This window comes from Trachinotus anak, unplaced genomic scaffold (genome assembly GCF_046630095.1).
Source record: "Trachinotus anak isolate AG129_WGS33_773 ecotype Australia unplaced genomic scaffold, CSIRO_AGI_Tana_v1 ptg000028l, whole genome shotgun sequence".
Lineage (NCBI taxonomy): Eukaryota > Metazoa > Chordata > Actinopteri > Carangiformes > Carangidae > Trachinotus > Trachinotus anak.
Window position 1 is genome coordinate 10,259,178 of NW_027273879.1, and position 27,436 is coordinate 10,286,613.

The 27,436-nt window shown below is 41.5% G+C and overlaps 2 protein-coding genes across 5 annotated transcripts in view; both read right to left on the reverse strand.

The window, feature by feature from the left end:
- Nucleotides 1-19,533, reverse strand: part of bmpr1bb (bone morphogenetic protein receptor, type IBb) — a 51,196-nt gene extending 31,663 nt beyond the window's left edge. Inside the window, exons 1-3 of the mRNA XM_071466847.1 lie at nucleotides 18,972-19,533; nucleotides 15,578-15,647; nucleotides 13,265-13,430 (exon numbers count right to left, since the gene is read on the reverse strand). The gene's annotated coding sequence lies outside the window, so the exon portion shown is untranslated. The remainder of the gene's footprint in view (nucleotides 1-13,264; nucleotides 13,431-15,577; nucleotides 15,648-18,971) is intronic.
- A 118-nt stretch (nucleotides 19,534-19,651) lies between these two features.
- Nucleotides 19,652-27,436, reverse strand: part of pdlim5b (PDZ and LIM domain 5b) — a 38,552-nt gene continuing 30,767 nt past the window's right edge. For all 4 annotated transcript variants that reach the window (XM_071466841.1, XM_071466839.1, XM_071466842.1 and 1 more), the window contains 6 exons: nucleotides 25,067-25,230; nucleotides 22,344-22,524; nucleotides 21,945-22,125; nucleotides 21,239-21,359; nucleotides 21,040-21,155; nucleotides 19,652-20,933 (listed from right to left, as the gene is read on the reverse strand). In XM_071466841.1, coding sequence (XP_071322942.1) covers nucleotides 20,844-20,933; nucleotides 21,040-21,155; nucleotides 21,239-21,359; nucleotides 21,945-22,125; nucleotides 22,344-22,524; nucleotides 25,067-25,230 — 853 coding nt within the window. In that variant the 3' untranslated portion in view covers nucleotides 19,652-20,843. The remainder of the gene's footprint in view (nucleotides 20,934-21,039; nucleotides 21,156-21,238; nucleotides 21,360-21,944; nucleotides 22,126-22,343; nucleotides 22,525-25,066; nucleotides 25,231-27,436) is intronic.

Consider the following 27,436-nt stretch of genomic DNA (forward strand, 5'->3'; position numbering starts at 1 on the left):
GGTGTAGTGTGTAGAGTGGCTATAAGTCTTTGACCTCTTAACCATTTCTTTGACAAGGAAATTTAATTATATTTTGATATGATATGATATGTTATAACATAACATAACATAACATAACATCGATTTCTGTCAGAGGTCTGTCGTGGATGAGTCTTAATTAACTGATCTCTAATGGAGGGAAAGAAATACATACTAAACCCCAGATGTTTCCAGCAGTGTCAGGCTGAAAAAGCTGCTTCTGCTTTTGAACTATGGGTTTGTATAAAAATTTGTGTAACCAACTATTTCCACAGTCTCACTTCTGTTGCTTTTGACAGAAAAGAAGAGAATTGTGGGATTCATCGCTTTGGTTTCACACTGAGTGATATATCTCTATTTTTCAGTAAGTCTGTGTGACACATGTGACATATTGAAAAACATTTGCTGTGAGACGCTGACATGACTCATAATATTTCTCGGTAAGACTGAAGAGAGAGAAGCTTGGCTCAATGAATCTGTGACTCACACATCATGATTCAGCAGTTTAGTCTTCTTCAAACACTCTATAAGCCTGGTGACATGCCGGTTTCTGTATGTGATTTAAAAAAAAGACGAACCCTCATCTAAAACTCACCATTTAACACATCTTCTTTTTATCTGTGACCAGCACTATGGGCCAAGACGCACCTCTCCTCTCACAACGAGAAAATGCCTGAAGCCACTAGTGAAATCCACTCTTTTACCTCTGCCTCTATGATTCCATGGAAAAGTGTTGATTTTCAGTAAATAATTGTATTCAGTTGTTTTCTGCTCTCTTGACTCGCGCCTTTGGCTGTGAAAACTGGAAACTCATTGGCAGAGGCATCTCATTAGACTGGTTTCCACCTTCAAATCTTCTGCTCTCACCATACTTTTCATAAGGTTATGAGACATCTGTGCGCTTTCGGAATATACAAGCAATTACAGAAGGTACTGTGATCATGGTTGTACAATTCAAGATATGCTTGAGCTATAGGGCAGGAAACATTTATGCACATAAAGGTGTATTCAACATCAATGGGGCAGAACTAAGACATGTGGGAACAGAGTGTGAAGAAAATTGAGAAGCCATCACACAATATTGGAGCTGCACAGAGCTGGTGTTATTGCTGGTGTTAGTTCAGTATAGATTTGTTAAAAATGGAAGCATAGATGATAAAGTGAAACACAATGTATGAAATAAGCCTGCAACTAATGACTATTTTCAAAATCAAGTAATCTGCAGATTATCTTCTCGTTTAAGCAATCCATTGCTTTGTCTCTAAAGGATCAGAAAACAGTGAAAAATAATAAAATATCCTAAAGCACAAAGTGGCATCTCATTAAATGGCTTGTTTGTTCCACCAACAGTCCAAAACTCAAAAATATTCCCTTTACTCTAATGACACATCCTCTTGAGACTTTGTTTGAGAACAGAAACTGTGAAATGTTTGGGATTTACACTTTAAGAAAATGAAAAATAATAAATTATTATAAAATTAGTTCCTGGTTGATTTTCTTTCAATCTACTCATCGATAAATCAACTTTTTGTTGCAGCTCTAATAAGAATGTAAAAGTTGTATTTTGTTAATCATCACTTCAATATTTCAACTCTATAGGTCCAAATACTGTTTACAAAATTTTAGGACTCAAAATTAAAACATTTAATATCTCAGATGGCTCAAAATTGAACTTGTGATGAATGACAAAGATGCCAGACAGCACATTGTTAACTGTGAAATATTAAAAAAGATCACAGCACTGCCTACACGCAAATTAATTAATACTGCAGGACAGGAAAGTCTCCCTAAAATCTCCACACTGAAACTGTATCTTCTGAGAACTTTACAAGTTCATGGGAATAAGTGAGGCAGCTGGGTGCACTGTGTTAAATTCTCATTAGCGCTTTAGCCCTTTCCTTAACAATAAAACAAGCTCTTGTTAAATCATATGTGTCAGTTTGCCAGCTTCTCAATGTGTCTTCATTCTTACAAATTCCTACAAATTGTATATATTTGTGAATTCAAGTAATTTCTACCTGATTCTTATCTAATCTGACTGCCACAGTCAAGAACAACAAATTAGTCCACTTTCCAGTAATATCTTAAGTTAACTGTAGCCTTCACAGTCAGAGTAATTAATGGCGCCATGGGTCCTGTGAGAGTGGGACCAGCTGTGTGTTATGTCTTGTCACCAGTCCCATTCTGTTTAACACCTTCGGCCGCATCCCTCTCTTCCGATGCCAAGAGTACTGCTGGAGGACTGCGGGTCTGAGGACTCTTTGTGCCCACCCTCAGAGAACAAACACTATTAAGACTTGACAACGTGCCCCTCTGCCCATCCCCAGAGTGCAGGCAGTGCCAGCGTCTGTAACTGGAGAACAGAGAGCAAAACAGCTGCTCCCAGTCTATCCTGCATCTGCCACAACTGTGATCTCATGGAACAAAGCGAGAATGTAACCACACGTTTTGACTCTGCTCGGTCACACTCCAGCCATTGTCCTCTCTCTCTCTCTCTCTCTCTCTCTCTTCCTCTCTCTCTCTCTCTCTCTCTCTCGCTCGGTCTCTCTCTAGCCTACCTTTTCTTCTTCTGTCACATTATTAGACACTGAGATGCATTGCATGGATATATATTTTCAATCCATCATCAGTCATTGTTCTGCTTTATTTTTTCTTTTTCCACATGTGTTGTTTTATATATTTAACCTTACTGTATAGTGAGACCTGCAATCCTTTCTGTCCCCGGCTTCATGCATTCATCCTGTAAAGCAGTGGTGCACCCCAGTTGGTCACCAAGGCCACCGGCTGAGTTCTTCCAACTGATTGATGGGTGATTTTTGAGTAACTGCTGTTCCATAGACAGGTGCTTCAAACAAGCAGACTGCATCTACCATTTAAACTGTGACCATCTGTTTATCCAACATACTTTAACTGTTACCACACTTATTAATGGAGTGTTCCAGTGGTTGCCTTGACTCTCATAAAGTTAGGGGACTGAAAATCATCCAGCAGAGGCCAGGGTAGCCTGACTTTATGTCCTATTATAGGTCAGGCACCAAAAGTCCTACACTTCCCATAATGCAACAATAAATAGTAATTAGCTACCTCCATAATAAGTTTGTAAGGCAGACTTTCTGTTAAATATTTGTAGTCTCTCACCCCAACCTGAGATTACTTCAGCTATGTCACTTGACCTTTCTCAAATTTTACAAAGCTCATCCAGACACACAGAAGACATGATGCAACTGTTTTCACAGGCAGTGTAAAACTCTGCAGGAGAACATTTCTGGTTCATTTTCAAGACTTGAGTTTTTCTTTACTTTACAACTGGTGTTGCAATGCTGCTGCAATTTTTATCTTTTAGACAGAAATTCAGTTAAGTGACATAATTGCAACACACGCATCTTGGAATGAAGAAAACAAAACTTCTTGATGGAAACAGTCACATGCCTAATATGCTTATAAATACAGTATGATATATAAAGTGTGGCAATTCAAATACACTGTATTATAACATCAAAATATCAATGTCAATATTAACTATTGTTATGTACAGGAAATATTATGATTGACTGCATCAATCCAGTGTTTGGCCACAATATTAGAACTTCTTAAAACATCAGGCTCTAAGTCAACTAATTACCAGTGTTTTCTTTTTAACAGCCTATGGCTGAAATCAATTATTCTCAGACAGAGTGTGAGTTTGTTCAGAAGCCATGCAGTAAAAGGGAAATGTTCATAGCCATATTCAGATCATTAGCAGCATTTCTGCTGCATTTCTGTTTTTACAAAAGTTGATCCACAGCCAAATACAGTTTAATTCCTTTCATTCCTACTCACAAAGTCAAAGCGTACACAGTGAGGGTCTGTGGGAAATTACAACCAAAGATTTCTACTTCAAACTGACTCACTCTAATTGTCATTCACAGGTGCTTCAATGCTCTGTGACACTTTCTCAATGAGGCGTTGACAGCTGCCTTTGACAGCACACCTGAGCACTGCTCTCTACGTGGCTGCATCTCCTTACTCCACAAGAGAGCGAAAGGTATTTGGGAAACCACCCGGTGTCCTGGCACATGTCAGAGAATCACCACTTATTTGGATTTCAGAAAAAGAAGTTACACTTCAACACCCATCTGCAGTAAAAATAATCAGTGCACTGGAGTGGAGGACCTCCTATGATCATCACAAGAGGTTTAGCAGTCTGACTGGAAATTGTACTCATCTGTTGAAGAGTGTGAGTGTGTTTCCTTTGTCGTTTAAAATCCAATTATTTGTATAAAGGCAGGCAGGTCCACACTATCAGGTGACTGGCCACATAGACAACCACAGCGCTGGTGGTGGCACGCCACCTCAGGTTAAGAAGTACTTTAAACTTGTTACAATGGACTTTTCATTTCTGCAATCCTTTCAGCTGCCTGTTTTACCTCCGGTACCCTCAGCCAATCAAAATGCACACAATTTCCAGCGTGCCAACAGCTGCAGCAGAGACACAGGCTGATGGTTAAATTTTCTAAAGGAAATACTGTGTTGTTTCAACAATTATCCCTGGCACATGTTTTCTGTGTTACATACTTTTAATTCTATTTTTTTTATAGTTAATCTGCCATTCTGTGATTAGCTAAATTTAAAAACAGGTCGCCTGCTATAAACCCTGCTGCCTACTGCCTACTGATGCCACCAATAGTTGTACTATTAAAATTGAAATGATATTGACTGTCAGCTGTGAACTGACCTACAGGAGATATGGGAGCCTCCTGTGTGGGCCAGTGGGCTGATGATGGGGACTGTAATACCAACCAACAAAGAAAAAACTGTCCACAGCCATGTTAGCAGCTCCATGATGCCCCATGAGTGCTTTGTCAGCGTCAACATCATCAAGCTAACAGGCATTCGCAATGAAGCAAAGTATTTGACCTGATGATGGTGCAACATGAAAAGTGCACTAAAGTTATTACAAGGATTTGGTATCCAACCACGGTAAACATAACTTGTGCTTTAAGATACATAACCACACTGTTGGATATCTTTTCAAAAGAACAATTAAAAGCATTATAATTGCCAACATTAATTATATATACCATCCACCTTGATTTACTTACAAACAGCAAGACAAACCAAACAGGTTTCTTGATAATTCACTAGCAGGATGTTTAAGTTCGTGCTCATTTAGACTTCTCCCAACTCTGAACCTTGGCTGGCAACTTTTTCTAATGTAGCTGAGTCCCTCCAGTACAGTTTAGTTTAATCAGGATAGATGGATGCTGTGTGTTAGTCAGCAGCAGTGAAATAGCCACAACACATAGCCTTTATGTGCTAATAATGCATAGACTTCTGGGACTGACATTTAAACTGGAAAACAAAATGGGCAATTCTGTCTTTCTTGGGCCAACATAACGACTCCACTATGAGCCATTAAATCAGCCACAAATTGGCCTCGGCTTGCATTTGCGTCTATAGTTAGATGTGGTGAGGCACGCAGCCAGGGTGGCTATGTGCCTGTAGGTATGGCAGAGTGTCAGTCCACCAGACAGCCTGTCTAGGAAGGATCAATACAGGATTACGGACAAATCCCTCCCTTCAGACCTCGGTTTTAAGTGTGTACAATCCTCAAGTGTTAAAAGTTTTCCCTCATGAAGCCAGGTGATCCCAAAACTTTCCAGCCTGGCTGTAAGACAGGCAAATACATGAACCTTTTGCTTCTATCCATCACATTTTAACTTCAAACTACTCGTCAGAAACAAGAAAACCAAATGACGTTTTCTAATTTGGTGCTTCCTTGTAGGTGCCTTGGTTTTGGATGCGTGTGTGTGTGTGTGTGTGTGTGTATGTTCCAAGCCAGTCTCGAGGCTGCCATCAGCAGGAGTGTCCATGCAGGGAGTGGAAAAATAAAACAAGGGGAACAGAGGAAAGCTAGCCCACAGTGCTTATTTGACATCACAGGGGAAGAGGTTGACTTTGCAGGCTCCAGTAATTCTAAATAACCAAAACAGATGATTGACAGAATGACTGACACTGAGGTAAAGACATGCTCTGCACTGCCTGGGAAAAATTCAAATTCAGACCAACCCACAATAAGCTACATGGTCTTCAAACTTTACATGAGCTGGCAATGTTAGAGTGACCTGATCTTAAGCAAATAACTACTGACTCACTGGTGTGGTGGTTTTTAAATGGTCACGAAACCCTAGGTATTGTCTTTGGTTGCTGAGTTTTGTTCTGAATCACTGTGTGACTTTTAATGTGGGTCTGATGATTCCTTTTTGTTGTTGTTGTTGTTGTTGTATGACAAAATCATAGACAAAACAGTATTTCTTAATTGACATTGCATTGATTTTTGAAGCAGCACAAACCCTTTCACCAGACTGCCATGAAGGCAAAATTACTGTCATTGCTCAGCTAATTCCAGAGCTTTTTAACTTTGAAAACAACACCGACAAACTATCTACAAGAGGGGAACACACATCTGCCTCATCTGTCAACACGTCATAACTGAGCCAATAACAAACTCTGGGCTCAGAGTGAGGTGGCAGAGAGGTCAGTCGACTGTGTGTGTGTGTGTGTGTGTGTGTGTGTGTGTGTGTGTGTGTGTGTGTCAGGAGAAGGAGAGGAGAGAAAAGAGAGAATGAGAATGTCTATTCGCAGCATGGATCTCTTCTCCTGCGGGTCTGCGCTGAGGCTCCCCGACCCCCCTGGGAAACGAGGCCACAGCGGGCAACCTGAAACCCATGATGTCATCCTCAGAGAGCACGGGCTACCGGCAGTTAGTGAGAAAGTGTACAAAACCCAAAGTCAACATCACACAATCACTGGGGTTAATTGTATTTACAGTTGAGCAGCTGTGGTGGATTAAGGGGTTCACCGATAAAGTACGGTACATGTGTAAGGAGAGGCAGAAAGTCTTCGCTAGGGAGGAAAGTTGCCTTGACAAGTATTCTACATTTGACAAAAAATTGCGCACTGGCTCTTTAAAATGTTTTTCTTTCGAGTGATTAATACCAAGTGACCCCTGCATAGAGTCTCTGCACGTTTCACACTAAGCCTGTTTTCAGTGATAAACTCACGTTAACCCTGAGAGGAGGAAGTCAGCGGTGAGATCACAGTGCTTTAGTGTTTTGCTGAAGCTGAAAAGCTGCATTCTTGTCATTCTATGGCTTATTATTGCCTGTGGGAAAAGCACCTTATTCTTAATGCCTAGTGTATCTTTTACATTTCCTGTGATACATTACTGATTGCAAAGGTAAATTCTCTTCAAGATCAAAATTTTTGCTAGCCTATGGAGAATGGAGATGGTGGAGACTGACTGTCCTCTCAAGGGCGTAGCGAGCGGTCTTTGTCATTGCCATATTGATGAAAAGCGGACATTTATTCGCCACTTTCTAAAACACATCGGAGTAAGATGATCACATTGATTTGCATAGGTCGGGATTTAGAAAAGGCACATTTTCAGTATATTTACAAAGCTTCAGGTGTATTCTTCTTTCAGCAAGTGGTCAGTGTATCTACTATTACATGGTAGCACTACGCCATATTCAAAATAATGGAGAAATCTGTTAAGGTGAAAAAAAATCAATGTAAAGTACAGAATAAATCTTAGTTTTCCCTCTCCATGCTGAGACGAGAGCGAGAGACAGAGAGGACACAGGGTCAGAGATGTCATCATGTGCAGGGCATGATGGATGGCCATTTCCTCCCACTCCACAGGTTCTCATAGACGACTTCTGCCCCTGCTCAACTTTATCTTAATGCTGGTGTGCAGGGCTGATATAAGGCTGGGAAATCATTCTTAACCTGTAGAACTCACCCAACATATGGTATGAACCTTAAAGCACCTACAGTAAAGCACCTATATGCCTATCAGCTCCATGGGTATTACTCCACATGTATCATCAATTTACTACAATATATTCAAACCCTGCTTTGCAGCTCATTCTCCAAAGGTAAAACCTATGGTGTTTCTTTGACAGTGAAAGTGAAGTGAAAGTCTTTGGTGATTCACTCCTACATAATTTTACATATTATATTTAGTAAGCAAACCTTGCTAATGGTTGCAAAATATGTTTTTGTTGTTCTGTTGCATCACTCTACATTGACCTTCTGAGCAGCCAAAACAGAACAACCCTGACAAGACAACCTAAAATGAGCTCTGAAGCGTAACCATGTGACCCTGCCTTCTCTCCTAACATATGTTCACCATTAATGTAAGGACACCACAGAAAGGAAGTTTTGGATACTGACTTCTTTCTAAAATGTTCTCGGCTGAATAAGAACTGGGTAAAATGTCAATGTAATGTCAGGTTGATTGTCTACAGAATGCAGTGTTGCCGTTTGTACGATCTGTGGAGCTTCTATCCGAAGGCTCTGTGTGGAAGAATGTAAACAGTCATGGTAAGCAATTATAGTCTCATTATGGTTTGTTTATGACAGTCATCTGTGGTTCTTGGCCTTGAAAATGAAGTCACAACTGTTCATTTTGTCCGTTGTATTTCAAAGCAGGAAACTGCGAACTTGCATTTGATTGGCAATTCACTGGGGCCGATTTCACACTTGTCCGACCGACAAAGTACATTCACAGACCACTGTCTAGATGTTAAGTTATGTACGTTTGTGGCACACAAAAGCCATTCTTCAGCACAAGATGGATGTGTCATGCTTTCCTCCTCACACAGTACATTAACCCTGCACCCTCACTGGACAGCGCTGTGATCAAAGTCTGCCAAATTCCTTGGTGATGATTCCCCTTTTGGTTCCAATGTCAGGATCAGAGACTGGAGCAGAGAGACAGCATACTCAGTCAAACAAGCCATGTAACATTAATTTGTGATGCCAGATCTATTGCAAAGGCACACATGAATCCTAGTGTTTGGACACACTGACCAAGACAAGGCACAGAGACAGCTGTCCTGTCACCCTGTGTCTAATATAGATAGACAATGGGTGAAGAAACGATTGGACGCAGTGAGACATCCATTCAACTCACAGGGGGGTTGAGAACATCGAGATGATGATGAACTCCGTTTGTACTGAGTTCACAGTGTAAACACTTGTCTGTGGACAGGAGAAATACAGCCAGCTTGGGTTTCTGCAGAAACATATCAAGTAAGAGGGCAATTCCAAAGCAGTTCAAGAACTGTATCTTCAAAATCAGCCTATAAAAATAATTTATGATTTTAAAGGCAGACGGTAGTTGTATTTTCATGCACACCAATAAATTAAACTAAAACATGATTTAAGAAGATCATCTTAGTTTAGCATAGCATTAAGACTGGAACCAAGGGGAAACAGCTAGAAACGCACTCACAGGGCATCTATTTGTGAGTTTTGCTATAGCCAGTGTTAGCATTAATAGCAGTTTACTTACCAGTCTCGGTGAGAGCTTCAGCCATTGTTGCATTTACAAGACAAGAAGTTATAATACGTCCTCTGAGCTGCGCTACTTCTTCCAGGCAGCCTGGACGCTACAGTGACTCAGTATCGGACAATGACACTCCAACCAGGCTGGAGCTAGCTTTCTTGTTAAATAAAGGAATGAAGTTTAATGCTGAACTCGCAATGTTTCATCTAGACTGGTAAGTCAACAGCTGTTCATGCTAACATTGGCAATGTAGCAATAGTAAAACTTATAAATAGCTCCTTTAATGCTCTGTAACATGGAAAAAGAATTATCATCAATGGTCATACATTATCTAAATCTAGAAACTTGTTCCTATTACCAAAATGTCAAAGGAAGCTGAAAATATTCATCATGTCACAAAAAAGGCAGAAGACATTGAGTGTGTCATTTCAGACATGTTTACACAGACTAAGTTAGACCTCATAGTAGAAACCCTGTGGGCTCTGTCTTGGCCAGAGGATCCCCCATCCCCCTCCTTATATCCCTACATCCCCTCAATCCCTCCGTGTCCTTCTGAACCCTGGGGAAGGTTCAGTTTTAGGGACTAAACTCCAGCTTGGCCCCTCAGGACTGTCTGTCTCTCATTGCTGTATTTTGCTTGGTTTAGGCCAATTTACTGCCTGCAGTTATACTGTGACCAGTAGACTGTCAAGCCACCATGAGAATATTCCCACAACACACTCACATAGATGGTTTTCATGATCCGCAGCTTAGACCGACACTGAAACCTAATAAAACAACACTGAGGAGGACCTATGTGAATGCTGCCAACCGGCCTTTTTGACAAGACCATTAGCTTTACTCTGTTGTTGACGTTGGTTTGACGCGATGCCTCATCATCAGTCAGACTTGAACACCTTGGACGAGTCCCAACCCAACATAACCCAAGAAGCTGTAGTCAGGGCTGGGAACACAGCCGCCACCGGCCCGTCCGCACACAGAGTGCATCCAAAAGAGCTCTGCGTCCTCTCTGTCCGAGCTTGTCAGCGGGACCGAGGCCCTCCTGTCTGTGATTGATGACCGGAGTTCTGCATATTTCTGAAGCTGACACGTGCTGGCTCTGTTGGCTGGGAGTCGTCTCTGCTCTATTTAGTTTACATTATTCTTATTATTTCTCTGACCAAGCCTGCTGTTGAGCGCGTGCATGTGCGTGCGTGTGCACATGTGCGCACACAGGGAGGGGTTTTTCCATGCCCTCAGTTGTCCAGGTATGTGTAATGAAATCTTGAGTTCTGTTTTGAAAACCATGGGAGTTCCAGTCATTTTCACATTTGAGGTTTTTCTCTCAGCTCCCTTCTTCTCCCCTTCCCTCTCTCACCCACTTGTGCTCCCATGGAAAGTCCACCCAAGGTTACTTACTGCTTAATTTGCAGCACTTTCAAAAAACTAAAATAAACAAGACGTTTTAAAAGATGGAGAACACCCAGCATCTTGACCATTTTGTGTCCAGAAGCAGAAAACAGTTCTTAATTGTAGAAAAACAGTGTGTCTGTATGTGTGGTTAAATCAAGCATTTTCAGCTCAAACTTGAATCAGGAAACCAATAAAGCCACAAAATGTTGGCACTTGAGACAAAAGTCACTTATCTTGCAATTTCTTGCCAAAGAGAGTTTTGTGCTAAACGCCTGAGTAGTCATTAATTAAACTTGATCTTTAAGAAAAGCAAAGGAGAACCAAGAGAGTCATTGCTCACAGTCACAGCACACAGGTGGAGGGAAGAACAAGCAGCTGTTCACTAACACAAAAACAAGCACAATCATGCAAACACACACACACACCTCATAAAATGTTACAGAGTTAACCCTAAAACAGAGAAGTGCTTGTGATAAACGGCTGTTTAAACCAACACACTTCTCTATCTTAAGTATTTCCTGCAGGACAGTCACTCAAACTAACAGCTACTCGTTTAGCCTTTTTCCTCAACCTGAAAGTATCGACAGTGAATATTCATCACCCTCTCCATACCGTTTCAGCACACGATGATGTGATTGATGTGTGTTGACAAGCAGAGGATGCAGCTGCAGCGGCGCTCACTCAGACAGACAGGAATGAGCTCCACTCCAGTCTTTGTCTCTTATGTTAGTCTGATACTGATTAAATGGACAGGGAGGCATTGTACAGAATATCTGCAATCTAATTCACTTCAGCGATGGGCCTCATACCAGCAACCATGTTACTGAGTACATTGTAAATACCTCTGATAACGCGGGCTGTGTACATAAACTGCAGTTATCGTGTTATACTGCTTTAAAGCTTCTTGGCAGGAGCTGAGGGTGAACTGGGCTGAAGGTAAATGTGGGAAGCTGATCGCTAATTTCAGCTCCAAATGATACACTTTGATACACAAGCATTCATATAGCAGAAAAAAAAAAAGGCCAAAGCAAACGAGAAAGCATTTCAAACTTTCTCCTGATGCTCAAATCCTAATCTGTGTATACTGGCATGCCGACGTGCACTTGTATGTGGCCATTCATGTGTGACTGCGGCCCCACATGTGTGGCTACGTAGCTGTAATTAACAGCTGTGTCTGCTCTTGAGCACCTGCAATAACAATCCGGGCTGTGGCAGGTTAGCCGACTGCTACTCTCTCTCTCTTTCTTTTTATTGTAATCTGATCCGGCCCCTCCTCTACGTAGAGCTCTCGGGGACCGGACTCGGAAAGACAAAGAGAGGAGCCCGTCTCCTCTCAGACTGGACTGAACCTCACTTAAAGATGAAGGACAAATGAGTGACACATGCGGCTAACTCGATTTGAGAAACAGAAAAATGTTCCGCAGGTCTGCGTCAAGTCTCAAAGAGATGAATATCTATTTCCAGAGTTGCCAGTAGGGTTGGGTGATATGTCTGAAATCAATATGATGACTTCAAAGTCTTCAAAAGCAGTCAATCAAGCTGCTGGAAAAGTGTATTTTTTTATTCCCCACATGGTCACTTGAGGCCAGACCCAACACAACCTTGGCTAATGTATTCAAGGAAGTCTGTAACTTTTCTTTCAGTAACATCATCAGGCCTCTAAACCACAAACAAAGCACATAATTAAAGCAACTTAATCATAATTACAAACGGTCATAATAGGCTGAATGCCAGTTACTACAACAGTATATTAGTAGCTAGAAAAGAGGTTTAACCATCAGTAGGTTAATATTTTCAAAGTAACACGAGACAGTTTACACAGCTCAAGTGATCTCTGCCCAAACTCGGCAGGAGAACTGGTCAAAAATAAACAGAAAAACCATTGGAAATGTCACTGGGGAAAATCGTGACAGCTAATGCCAAATCACAAACCGCTTCAACAAAGAACAACAGCTGTCACAAGCTGAAACTACTCACTGGGGATGTGACAGGCCTACACCGCAAACAGGGGTCGAAAACTGCTGCAAACTAACATCCAAGCAGCTGCAGCAACACCCCTCACCTTTTGTTTGCAACAGTAATTTAGTTAATCCAAACTTAAAGTCCTAGTCATGAAGTGTTGACATGAGTATGTCACCTGTCACCTGTTTTGGCTCGCTCCCTAATCCTGCAACCGATGCCAAAACCTAGCAGGGACTGCAATGTGATGTAGCATCGCGTGTGAGTGTGTGTATGTGTGTGTGTTTGTGTGTGTGTAGCTTGCTTCCAGATAAAGCACTGTGTCACTGGGATGCTGAAAATACACTCACGTAAACACACACTATAGACAGCTGAAAAATATGTGACACTAGTGTTACTGTGTTCCTGTTATTGTTCACTATTGTGAGGTTTAAGGTTGTGTTGTTTTTAGTAGTCCACACACAGCGTGCTCCATTCTGTCCCACTTGCTCCAGGATGTGACTGAGTCTTTAATTAACGGATTATTGCAGATAAGAGATGTCACTCTCTGGGCGGACTCACCTGATATGATCTATGCAAACCCAGCTTCTTCTGTGCCGTCACTGCAGCATCCTCCTCATCCTCCTCTATCCCGCGGGGTTTCAAATGCAAAGTGCTGATGTCAGCACATTTCCATGCAGACCGCCTCACAGGTACGACTCTAAATGCTCTCTGCCCTCTTCCGAATCTATGGTGGAAAAGAAAAAAAAAAAAAAAAAAAAAAAAAAAAAACACATATGAAACCCATTTCACAATCTGTCATCAGAAACACAGGGCGAGGCAACAGGAAAAACACGAACAAGACAGAAATTGATTTCATCTGTTTCTCCATCTTCTCTCTCACAGGCTGAGTGGCACTCGCTGTCACTTGCTATTTAGCCGAGGAGCATGACGCTCAGTCGCAGAATCAGATACAGGGCAGAATGAGGTCTACGGTAGGACAGACACGCTGAAAAATTCCGAACAAAGCTTTTCAGATTAGTCTGTTGAAAGATCAAACCGTCAGAGGAGATCACGTTGACATGCTCTGAGCGCGGTGAAACACAGAACCCCTTCTTTAAACAGATATAAGGAATAGGAACTTTAAAATTCCCGGAAAAGAAAGCAAGTGTCATAAAACATATTCCACTAACCATGAGCCAATATTTTATCAGCGAAATAACACTGAGTCACAGCTGGGTACGGTGCTGAACACAGCGAGGAGTGTTGAGTCTTGGACTTTCCCTTTCAGATGAAACAGGTGACTTGTCCTGTGATTCTGGGTGGTCTGGCTGACCTGTCGTTTCTTAATAAACCGCTAAGTTACAGCGTAATCATGGGTTGACTTGTCAGATGTGTGTGTGTGTGTGTGTGTGTGTGTGTGTGTGTGTGAGAGTGAGAGAGACGGCGTTCGTGGAAGTACACACTCTAATGCTGGATGGGACCACGATTCTCCAAACATGTGTCCAAAGTTAAAGCAATCTTCCCATGCAGTAACAATATTTGCATAAATGTATTCTTTGACTTTCTGCAAGTCTCCTCTTGTTCACACTCAAAGACACACACACAAAGACACACACACACATACATCCTCACATGGATGCACACGCAACACACGCACAGACTCACACACACAGCTGCCTTTTATTTGCCAGGATCCAGACGCAGATACAGTGCGAACTTTAACACACAGATTCTTGACATTCTTTACGGGTGTGAGTTACTCTCCAACTCAAACTGGTGCTCGGCTTCCGCCCGTTTTACTTCCCTGCCAGCGGGTCACTGTCACAGAAGGAGCTGCCGCGAGCCTCTCGCTCATATACAGGCCACTATTGTCCTCTCTAGGTACAGTAGCTCTGTTTTTCACAGCGCTGCGTGGCTTCGGCTCGCGACTGTACACTGAGGCTCTGTGTTGGAGCTGCGTCAGCATATTTTGCCGTTTATGATGGGTCCTGTAGTGGCAAGTTCATTGCTTAATGTAAAAGGAATGCCAATTAAATGATGCAGCACGCCTGCTCACCGCTGAAATCAAAAATATACAGTGTGTCCACAGCCTCATCAGAGACTAACAATGACTCTTTGTGCTCCACTGCACTTAATGCATCTGCTAATATTTCAAAATGTATTTGTGACAACAACTACAATGTCCAAATCTGTTACATTAGTCAGTCAAAATTGTGGTATTAATAACAAAATGGTATTGTTGGATAGAAATGCTTGATCTTCCATAGACATGAAGAGACATTCAGCAGCCACGCACTGCTGTGGTAAATCACTCAGGTGAAATTAAAGCCTCTGAGAGTTTCTAAAATTTACTACTCTCTATCAGATGTTGATCTTGTTCATTTCCGGCACTCGGGTCAGTAGACGGAGCCTGCGTCTAGCCTGATACTTTAGTGGAGAAAAACAGGATTCTATTATAGTCGGTGTGGTTTATTTTACATGGCCATCCACAGGCTCAGCAGAAAGTCAATTAGCGTGCCACTTTGGAGGCAAATTGCTGCCGAGACGGAGTTACAATCTGAAAACACACAAACAATCACACACACACACACACAGACACACACTCAGGATCAGCCCTGCCAAATACTACATCTACTGCAGGAAAATCAACACTCAGTCTATCTTGATCAATACAGCTTTTAGCTTTGGATTTCACTTTCTTCACAATATTATCGGTTCAGAGCATCAAGTAAAACCACTTCAAGTTACATCTGAGAGTTCACGTGAATCAATACATCTCAACCATCAACCAAGAAAGTGCAGATTGAACGTGTTTCATGTCAATCAATTTCCAAGAGTGGGTCTTGAGTTTAAAAAGGGAAGATCCAGTCGAAGCGTGAGAGTCCGACTCACCATCCAAACATAGGAGATCAGAAAGCATCCTGTCACTGTACCCAGCCAGAGCTCCAGCACTCGTCTCTCTCTGGAAGACAAAAAAAAAAAAAAAGGAGAGTTATTAGAAGGAGCTCATGTGTCTGCCGTCTATGACTGAAAGGACTGAGACTAAATTTCAAGCTCAGGTCATTTCCCCACTTTGACTTTCACGCAATCATGCAAAGTACCCCTTACCCTCATCTGTTCTTCAATCTTCAATCAACCCCCTGTGCCTCATTCTCCCTCTCTTTTCTTCTGCCCCTCTCTAATAACAGGATGTCGGCTCTCCCTCACATGGTTGCTGACCTTCCAGGCAAAGAGCAGAGCAGTTTGCAGCTTTAAGTAAATCCTGTTGTTGCCCGCATTTGTCTCTTGTCAGTGACCACTGATGAAACAGTGAGCGGGGCATCTGTGCTTCGGTTCTACTTCGCACTGAATTAATTGTCAAAGAGCCGGTGGGCCCTATAGGTAAGAAGAAGATTACTCCTAAGTGGAACAGGATCAGCAACCTGCACTTCCTAGCTGATGGGAGCCAGATGAGGCACAGGATAAAACGACCAGTGATCATAATGAGAGTTTATCTCAAATTCAAACTCAGTTAAACTGAAGAATTCTGGGGTTTGTGCCACAAAATGATCGTCTCTATCTATCATTCAGAGAGGGATGAGGCTGTCTGGAACAAATGCAAGCACAGGCCTGCATCCCAGGCAATATCTGTGTTGTTACAAAGAAAACAACTCTGTGTGTGACTGTGTGTTTCCTTTGGTATGTATCGGCGCGCATGCATGGGAGACACAGTACAGACTGTTGCAGTGCGTGGGAGGAACAGCAGTCACTGGCAGAAATCACCGTGAATGACAGCTGGAAAAGCCATACCTGTGGAAAGCCTTGATATAAGATGCTCCTCTATCAGTGTGTGTTTGCGTGCGTGTAGAAGAAAAGACATCACGAAAAAATATTACGTCCGGGCAGCTGGTTAAGAAATCAAGCAAAGTCTGCCTGCGACTGAATCGCTGACAGTTTGTCTCTCGATATACTGCAGTCCCACCTTTTGCTCTGTCTGACGGTCACCATGCACATATCACATGACAGCCTGCTTAAAGCAGGAGTGCGAGGCGATAAAGTCTTCCTCCATCCTTACTTTTCCTCTGTCTTCAAAACAGAAATCTGAAAACCTGAGTCCTCCTAAATCTCTCCTCGCTCTCTGGCATCTTCACACTTTCTGACAAAAAACCTCTCGCCCCACATTCTCGCCCCTTACCTGTCTACTGCTGAAATACTGCTCCCATTGAGCTTGTTAATATGCACCAAATATCTCTGCTCTGATTGGCTGGACTTGCTTCCTGCAATTATACGGGAGGAAACTGAGGTGAGGGGTCACAGCTTGCTAAGTTTAGCCCTGTGGACAAACTCAGACTCAGGCCAGTATCTACCTAGATCATAAGTGTGTGTGTGTGTGTGTGTGTGTGTGTGTTTATGTGCATCCAGAGGAGCTGCTGTCCTCATTTCAACAGGTTTGTGAGTGTCTGAATTCCTGTTTAAGGTTAGGGTACCAAATGTACTTAAAATACAACAACCCAGTAAATAATATATACACATGTTTAGGTATTTTATTCAGTTGGGCCATGAGAGTTTCATAATTGTTCTGCAGCCACATTTCCATCAAGCTGACTTCATTTTGAAATGTGTGATGTCTCCTCATCCATCACTTTTCCATGTGTGGTGGTTTCATGGATAGAAGTCCGTTAACCAGTCCACAAGTGAAAACACAGAAATTCTGATTCATAGGCAAACACTTTGAGAGCGGTTTGGTGTAAAATGTTAACCCTTCTGGATTACTATCAGTCAGCATTACACTATGTACAGAGCTCTGTGAGGACTCTACGTCACTGGCATTTTTAACTAGCAGTCCTGCCATCATGCTGCTACCACAGCTGGGCCTTACAAGATGAATGCTGGTACATTTCACTCACACACACACACACACTCTGCGTAAGCCATGCCAGAAAGTCCGACAAGTTGAAACACTTGAAGCTTGAGTCTGTGGTAGACCACAAAACACTGCCTTGCCATGCACCCTCACTTGACATGCCATCCTCATCGTGTAAGCCTAATGACGGGCGTTCCTCCTGCCAGGAGCACAGACAGGGCAAGGTCTGGGTGGTGGTGGTGGTGGTGGTGGTGGTGGTGGTGGTTTGATCGCTCTCTGTGTGTTTAATATTATCCAAAAAACGCTCACTCAGCTCTGCCTCAATGAGCCCCTCTGTCCTGCTCCGAGCTTAGATGGTTTTTGGTGCATTCAAAGACCGAACCAGGGACCTGCATGAGGTGCAGCAGGCCGAGCGTGGCCGCTGAGATTCTGATGTAAACATCAGGACGTCAGCCACGTCCCAGACATCAGCTCTGGTTCACTGACGCTCAGTGATCAACTGCAGAGCACAGACAGGTTGTGTGTAATGTGTTCAACAGTCGAATGTTGCCATTGACCCAATGCCACTACACGCCGACTGGCAATGGTGTCTTTAGCTCACTGCCAGACATTAACACGCATGTATAGGGTGTCAAGGTGGTACAGCTCATTACATTTTCTTCCTGCACTGTACTCCCTCTACACTCACTGACAAGTGAGCACAAAAATCATATCCGAAAGCTGAGGTTCAAAGCTCAATCTCACTACAAGGTCCCTTTAGTGGCTTTCACACAGATCACATGATCTTCATCAGCATATGGAGTTTACCCAGTTTATCTCATAATTCAAGTTTTAAGTTAACATGGTCCTGAGAGAAAATGCAGTAAAAGAAATGACATAAAGCACACCTGTACCTTTAATCACTCATTTGACATTGTACCTAATATATTATGTCATACTCTACATGCTATGTTAGAGTTAGGGTGGAAAATATGGATTTTTTTTTAATGAACATAAAACAGCAATCTTAACAGTAAAAATTACTGTGTTAAAATAAATAAAAACAAGGCACCAAGAATTCAGCAACATTTACCCGGACAGACATTCACCACTTTAACTCTCACTGTCAGTTAATTAAAACCTCTATAAACTTAACCGCGTCAGTTTAGGAGCGCCGCTCTCCCTCGGATCAGGCTCTTAGATGCACAGGGTGGCGATCATGGCACCAACCCCCGATAAGCATCACCATCACTGTCCTCATCATCCCAGCAGTAGCTGTCAGCCGCCGCAGGCAGCCAAAGAAGCACTTGAGCTGATTTCGTGGCGAACAGCAGCGCGGAAAACAAATCGCAGATCCCCTCTGGTTTTTCCACAGAGGAGGGTTTGATAATCACAACCGCAAGACCACCGCCGCCGCTCCGACGCACACCGACGCTTCAGGCTGTTAGGGCGAAGTAAACTTACCGCTTTCTTCCCGCTTTAAAACCGCATGATGTCGGTTTGTCTCGATTTGAACACCACTGCGCTGTTTATTTGCATGTGTCCTTCTGTCTTCTGGCAGAGTTTTCCAAATGTTCCACCGCTGTTGTTTTTTTTTTTTTTTTTTTTTGAGGCTGGTTAAATCTCGCACCGTCCTGCGCACAGCTCCCACCTCCGACGTCTTGGAGAAGTGCACATCAACACGCTCAGCTTATGTCTTACTGTGGGTGCATCTCCTTACAATAACACATTGGTGACTCTTGCTGTCTGTCATTCTTAACTTATGTGACTGGATAAATGCACAACAGACTGTTATTGGTTATTAGACAGGAAAGAATGCACCAAGTGTGTATGCACCTGGTGGGTGTTGTTTCTCCTGTCCCTATGGAGATGTGTACTTTTCCCCTCTTACTGTAGGTGAAGTGCAGCTCATGCTGGTGCCTGTCTGCCTGCCTGAATAATTACTGTCACAACTACAGATTTATAATACACATAAGAGCCACTGTGCATCATTTCTTTCTCTGCATTGACAAACACATAAAAAAAAGTACATGTGCACTATATCGGGTGTTTGCAGGAAGAAGAGTTTCAGTCCAAGGTCAGCCACATTGAGAGGGATAAGATAGTGGAGAGCCACAACATAAGAAATACGGGAGAGCTTTGGATATGGTATTCATTGCTGAACCCTTTTATTTGAAATGAAAGTAAGAAGAGAAGTGCTTATTTATCCACAGTGTCCAATGAGAAAATACCCATTACACAAATGCAAACTGGTTTTGTTTTCTATGCATAGAAATTGAGCAAGACAAAGCTCACAGCAGCTTCTGGAAGTTTATATTAAAAATGTTTTGTGTTAATTGACTGAATTCTACCAAACATGCATTTTCATGTCAGGAACTAGTTAATTGAACTACATTTTGATGTGGGTATTCACTACAAGCATGCTCACTAACCACTTTGTTCCTGAATTATAGGCATTAGAAAATAATAAAATGCATAAACAGCAGAACATCACTACTTGATCTTTCTTGTCATTGCAGAGCCCTTTCAAAAATACTCCTGGGCTGAACTTTATCCTTATAATTTTCAGGCATTAACTACAAAGCAGGGCCAGCAGTGTCTTATTTACACACTGCTATACATGTTAATAATGTGTGCTTTCATATACTGGGAATGATTAAATAAAGCATGACTTTAAAACAATAAAAAAATAATAATAAAATTTCCCATTTTATTCTGAAGGCCAGATATCCATAAGTCTTTTTGACTTGAATGGTCCCTGCTTACAAATAAATATTTTTTTCCCGTTAAATAATCCTGATTTCTAAACCTTGCATGCACTTTAATAACACATGGCATAGCTTAACTCATCTTTTTTTTTTTTTTTTTTTTTTTTTTCAAATACGTGATCCCCGAGGGGCTCAGTAGGTCATTGCAGTAAACTACATATATCCTATTCTGTGTTAAACAAAAATGCCCATCAAGAGCTTAACACGCCACCCGCACAACTAAAAAGCCCAGCACAAACTCATGCATTACAATCCACTTGCACAGATATAAAACTGGCAGAGGGGGCTAACAGTGTATTCAGATGTACTCCTGCTATTCATCCAAAAAAAAAAAGAAGAAAAAAAAAACACTGAAATGAAATAACCAATGAGAATGTTGAATTAAGATACTAGAGGAAAAATAAAGCTTGCAATGGAACATCTGATCAAATGTTATTCTACCAGAATACACAGATAACAGATAAATCAGATCAGTTTTAATCCTGAAAAATATTTAACATCTGACTGAAATCTAGAGCGCTGTCAACCGACACCGTTGCCCTGTTCCACTGATGTTCACTGAGGCAGGTCAGATGTTGACAGTGTGGGCATGCTTCTTGCACAAAGGCTTGTCTTTTTTGGAGAAGAATGGCTGACCTTCCAGACTGGCAGAGCAGACCTGTGGAGGGAGGAGTGCTGTTAGTCACACAATATTCTCAATTTTTTCTCATTTTTGAAACCAAACCCTTGTCGTGGCTGGGAGTGAAGTCGCCTCCCTGACCTACCGCGCACACGAAGCAGGTGTCGTGCCAGGTGAATCCTAGAGCGTCCAGGAACTTGTCCCCAGCCTCGATGGGGAAGTCACACCCGTGGCAGTTGGTACCAAACAAGTTGTAGTAGTCTGTGTAAATAGTGACAACATGTTACTGTTTGTTTGCACACAAGGTTGTCATGACAAGATCTTATTTGGCCCTCCTGCTGTACCTTTTTCACAGTATGGCCGTCCGTCCTCCATGTGAAACATGTTGCCTCTGATTGGCTGTTGGCAGGCAGTACAGAGAAAACAGGACACATGCCAGGTCTGTTTCAGGGCATTCATGACCTCCTGCAGAGAAAACATTTTAAAAAACTAGTGAGGAACAGCTCTTTGTATCATAGTCTGATGATACTATGATGTTTTTTAAAATAATTTGACCACAGTAAACATTGCTTTTGTAAATGAAACTCGAATCTTAAGACACTGAGGATTATATTGTTTTCTCATAATTATTCTTTAGAGGTAGTTGGCTAGCTATTAAACAAGCAATAATTTAAATAATTAATGTGCCTCTCTATGTGTGATTCTCCTAATGATAACTATGCATCAGTGACAGTCCCTAATAAACAATTCTAAATCGCTCTACTGTGACTGAAACAGTTCCTATAATGATTGTATGAATACATTTAGCTTTATGCAGTTTAAAACCTTACACACATATGTACGATATAACAGATAATGTGCATGGGTTGCATTTACATTTTAATAGTTAAATTAAAACGTTAAGATTCAGTATATAATCCCGTTCACTACAATGGATTAAGCAGCCAGTCCCTGCTTTGCGTCTGCTTTATGAGGAAGAAGAGTGATTGATGACTGAAGTATTGGTACAGAATGCGTTTTCAGTACAAGTAGACTAAAACTGCAACTCACCCCCAGAATCTTCTGGTTGCAGCGGGAGCAGGTGGGAGCGAAGAACTGCTCGTAGCAGCGCTCGCAGTACACCTGGCCCTTCTCCTCCACAAATCCACGGTCTGCCAGGGAGGAGTGGCAGTGAGCACAGTTGAATTCCTCGGGGTGCCATGACATGCCCATGGCCACAAGGAATGGGCCCCTGTTGAGAACAAGCAAAGGACAGAGGATTCCAGCAAAATTATTGAAACATATATAAAAAGGTCATCCACCTGCAAGGGTTTTTAAACTTTAGGCAAAACTTGAGCACAGTTTAAGAAGAATTTTACATTCTTATTGAATTCTTTAATCAGTGAAAAATTGTTTCTTTTATTGTTCCAAAGTTTGTACTGTAAATGCTGCTTTTCTGATGCTAGTTACCTGATGACATTGTTGCACTTGCTACACATTGGGGTGCGTGTACCGGCTGGGATGTGCTCAGCCCGCTGCACCAGACAGTTGAGGTCCTCTGGATGTGGCTGTGGGGTGGGGCGATCAGGACCTTTGGGAGCAGGATTGGTGACTTTGCCGAACGAAGGAGCCACTCCACCCTTAGGAAAACCTAAACCAGAAGGGAAAGCAATGTGTCACTATTCAAATAGAAAAATACCTGGCCCAGCAATAATGTGTACTAGATAAAGCATTAAACAAAATGTACTTTCCCAAGCTGGAAATAAGTAAACAATTAAGCAAAACATTGATACACTTCTTGTAATAAGAACTGTTTTCTTCCACCAATCCACTACTTTCTCCAATAATTTCTTAGCATTACTGGACCAGAACATATGTGCACAGTTTAGGTGTGTGTAGTCAGATAATGAATGGGAATGATTTGATGATCTCTGACCTCCATGCCCAAAGCATGAGACAGCTGGGCTGGACAGAGCCATCCCACCCTCAACAGACAAGGGATTGATTTTTCCCACTGAGGGAAACAACACATTCCCAGATTTGGAGGAGACACCTGGAAAAATAATCCCCCTCCTCTCATCTCAAAACATGTGGAGAGGATTCACAGTTTTTCCTTCTCTTCTTTTTCAGTGCTAAGACACATCCAGGACGGAGGTCAGTGCCGGCCACCCTCAGAGGGAGTGCTCGGGGTGTATGAAGATTGGGGACAGAGACTCTATTGTAATACAGCACCATTATCAAAGACTTGGGAGGTCAAAGGACAAGTGCTCCCGAAATTTCCTTGTAACAGTGAGCAAACGGACTGAATAAACAGAACGGGGCCCTAGCAGGGAAGTGAGAAGAGGTGGGAGTGGGTTTAATAAGAAGAGGCTGGGTTGGAGGAAGACATGGCCTCCAAATAGGGATAAAAATTAGATTCTCTGGGATATTTTACTGGTTTATAATTATTGGCCAATATAATGTTTCTGTTATGGTTCATTTGAAGGGCTGCTCTTGATATAAATACCCTTTATAGCTGCTGCCTGTGAAGCCATCAGACGTAATTATCACCAAAATTAGCAGTGGCTCTCACACCTGAACAGGATCATAGCTACTACTGAGAACACCGAGCTGATGCACTTGGTATATTTGGGGGATTTAGAAACCTGAGGGCAGTTTACAATTGAAAACTTACAGATGCTGAATGCCTCATAGGCTGATTTAGATCATTTTGGACTAAAAATATTTTGATAACACTACTTCTAGTCCAACAAGAACTAAATAAAATAAAGGATTCTGTTTTTATTCACCAGGACTATAAGCAATGATACAGAATTCAGACTTCACATTGTTGTAGTACAGCCTGGTGTTTGTTTGACTTTCATAGTCAAATGATGAAAATGCCAGCAGAAAATAACAAAAAGTTCCTGTATGATGCAGAGAGAGAAGAGACAGTTCAGGAAAAGTATGATGTAATTTACTCCTCAGATATTAAACAGATCTTTTAATAGTATCATGTTTTAGCTTCCGCTCAGATAGTTAGATTAGAAGTGTCACTTTTTCATTGGATACAATACTAATCCAGAGAAAAGAGAATTCAAAATTCTATGACAAAACATGACATTATCTGTGTGAATGCCAGCACAGTGGGGTGGATGCTGACAAGCTGTCAGCAGGGCAAGACGAAGCCTTTGGCAAAAGCAAAGATTGAGGGTTGAGCCATATTAAATAGGACAGAAACACAATACATTTGGAAGTCTGAAAAAGTCATCACGAGAACACATTGCGGGAGTGCAAATGTCAGTTTTGTCTGTCCTGTGTCTCTATTCAGAGACAGAAGGATGGACAGCAATGCAAATAAGTCACGGTGATAAACTATACATGTATTTGATTAATTAACCCCCATGTACAACATTTAATTTTGATTGTAGCATCTTTCTTTTTTTTTCAGCGACATGTACAGGCTGAAGATAAGGCTAATTACCTGCTTTAGAAGGTGCCAGCAGTTAAATGACCAAACAGATTTAGTCATGTAAATAAAATGAAAAGGTCACATACCGCATATCCAGCCCCGTTCCACATGGTCACTATGAGATACGTGCTTGTTTACTTAAACTCAAGTATGTGTTAATCTGATGAATAACACAGCTAACAGAGAATTAACTGTGGCCTCTCCCACCCTCTCCCTGTGGCACCTTTCAACAGCCATTTCTTTAAAAAAGAAGGCCTCCAGAGAACTACGTTGGGGCACATAGCCTATCTGTTCATGTATGAGAGCATACTTGTGTCTTAGTATTGCTAATAATGACCCCTGACTGATGCCTTTCAGTAAATATTTGTCCTGACCACCTCAGGGTCTCGTGGCAGGGATTTGTGTACTTAAAGAGCAGCCTTCACACAAAATAAAATACATAATTCTCAATTTCACAATAGATTTAACGACTTTTGGGAAAAGCTAATAATCTGAGCTCATTAACGGAATACCTCTGGTTTTTATAGAGCTCATAATCTTACATGGCTTACTGTCAGGTATTAAACCTGCAGTAGACGTTACAGCTGAGCAGCAGTGATTTTGAAGCATGGGGCTGCCCTCTATAGGCTAAAATAAGCAACTACACATACGTTTTGTTTCCCGGCAGAAGCAGAATAACAGTCATTTAAGTGGCAGTAAATAACAGACGTGGGTGAGAATATCGCAGCAGATGATACTGTACCTGAAGGACCTCCAGGCGGGAAGGAGGGCTTGGTCTGCGCTGCAGGGTTCTTGAATGTGGAAGCAGGGACAACGTTGCCATTCCTGGGTGCTGCTGCAGATTTGGAATATGTTTTTGCCGCAGGCGACGTGTGCATAATGGGATTGGCTTTGTCAACTGCCTCACTAAGAAACAGATACACATGCATCATATAAACCATAACTCACAACAACAGATACGCACATTTGACTATCTTCTCTTCAGTGAAATCCCTCTTCATCAGTGTAAACTTGCCCTGTTTTTTGTACCCGTTTTGGTTTTTTGTTGTCAAAGTTTTTCCCTCCCATCTGGTTTAACATTTTTGGGAATTTCAAATTGAAATCCCAAAATAAGAAAGAAATAATTAAATGGACAGACTACAGACTACTCAGTGTGACCTGGTCAATTGCAGGGTCCTTCCACTGCAGGTACTAAACATTACAATTAGTTTGTTGGAATCTCAGTGACACATGTAAACAATCAAGACAATTATAGGGGCACTATGTAATAAGCCTATACACTGCTGCCCACTGTCCATAGGGTTTTCAAACTACTGACATAAGGGAGCAATTACAGGTCGTAAAGCCAAGGTATCTGCTCTACATGCAGCTCAACCTCCAATACAACCTCCAATACAACCCTTAATTTGATCATTTAGAAAGAGGAGATAACCAGGGGTCATTGCTTTTAACCTCCTGTCACAGCAGAGACAAAGACACTCTAAGGCAGTGGTGGTGTCTTTTCCCGAGGCAGTGCAAAAATGTTAAGAGCCACAGTATATTTTAGGAGAAAATGAGAAGTGTTAGTTTTTCTGGACACCACCCCTTGTAAAATTTCACAGCTGTCATTTCAAGTTGACAACCTCCTGTGGGCAGCCAAATGTCCAAGTAAAATGAAGGCTAAAAACTGAATAGTCTATTGTTGCATAGATTTCTCAACTAGGGAAGATTTAACACTTTAACAGTTTGGTACATATAAGCTGCTTCTCAAATGATACTATATTTGATTGAATCATAAATATTTTTTTTGACCTTTTTGCTGCTTAGATGGACCAGTTGTGCAGAGGATTTGCTCCAGGAGGTTAACAAATTGTAATCTTGAAGCTGTTTGGTTTTTATCCTACAGCACGCTGCATATTACTAACAGAACCTACTGTCTGTCAGCCACAGATTAGACACAATCCATCAATTGATACGATATCATCTACTGGTTTTATACTGTGTGACACACATAAGTACATTTACCAGCAGCTATGAACACAGCACTTTGGTGTCTGTGACCTGTCTACAATCAAAACGATGAGAAATCTTGGTGAGAAGATTATTCTGTATTTAAATGTAGCACCAAAATGTAAAATGTAGCAATAAACACATGTTTATTGCTTTGAATAATGTATGTATGTAAGAAAACCTGTTTATAGCACTGTAATTTATGTGACAATAAGAAACTTGCAATGACAATAATAACAGCTGGTTGGCTATAAGACAGCATGATGGAGAGAGACATACTGCTTCAAATAGTTGAAATGTGCCGGGAGTACTATTGCCTAAAACAGAGCTGGTGCACATTTCATTGTACTTGGAATAATTTAAGTTTTTGTCTCACTGCTCTAATCAGTACACTTAATCTGTACGTTAGAAACAGATATTTTTAACTTTCAACTCTTCGTACACAACTTATTCCTTCATATCATGGGTCTTCCCCTACTGGAACTTTCTAACTCACAGGTTGACTGTTTTCTGCCAGGGAAGAAGAAAAGAAGGAATGAAAGATTAAAAGATAGGCAACAGCAGTAAGGAAAAAAAGTTTATTGAGGAAAAAGGATCAAAAACTGACAGATCAAACAACATCTGTTAGTATAGAAAATAGACAAAAAAGATATAGACATGCAGAGAAAAACAAAGATTACAGAAAGTGTGCAAAGTTGGAGGCTCAGATATAAATAATATAATATATATTTACTTGCATGCATGCATTTAATTTACATTGTGAAATATAATTACATATACTTTAGAACAATTTTTACAACAGGGATGGTTTGCTGGTTATTCACATTTTTCTCATTGTGTTTCAACTTTGGAAGTGGACATTTAAAACCTGATGTGCTAAATGCTGAGTGTAAATATGTTGCTATGCAAAAGTAGGCAATGTAAGTTTAATAATGCTCAAAATAAAATAAATAAATCATCAAACAAAACCAAGCACACTTGTCTACTGTACATTTAGCACTCGTGCTGAAACGTCATGATGCCAATCTCTCAGCTGGTTGTACTTGTGTCCCATAACTTCTGGGTCCAACTTGTTTGCTCTGATTTTTTCCCCATAAGAGAAGATTAGAGGAGAAAAAAGAAA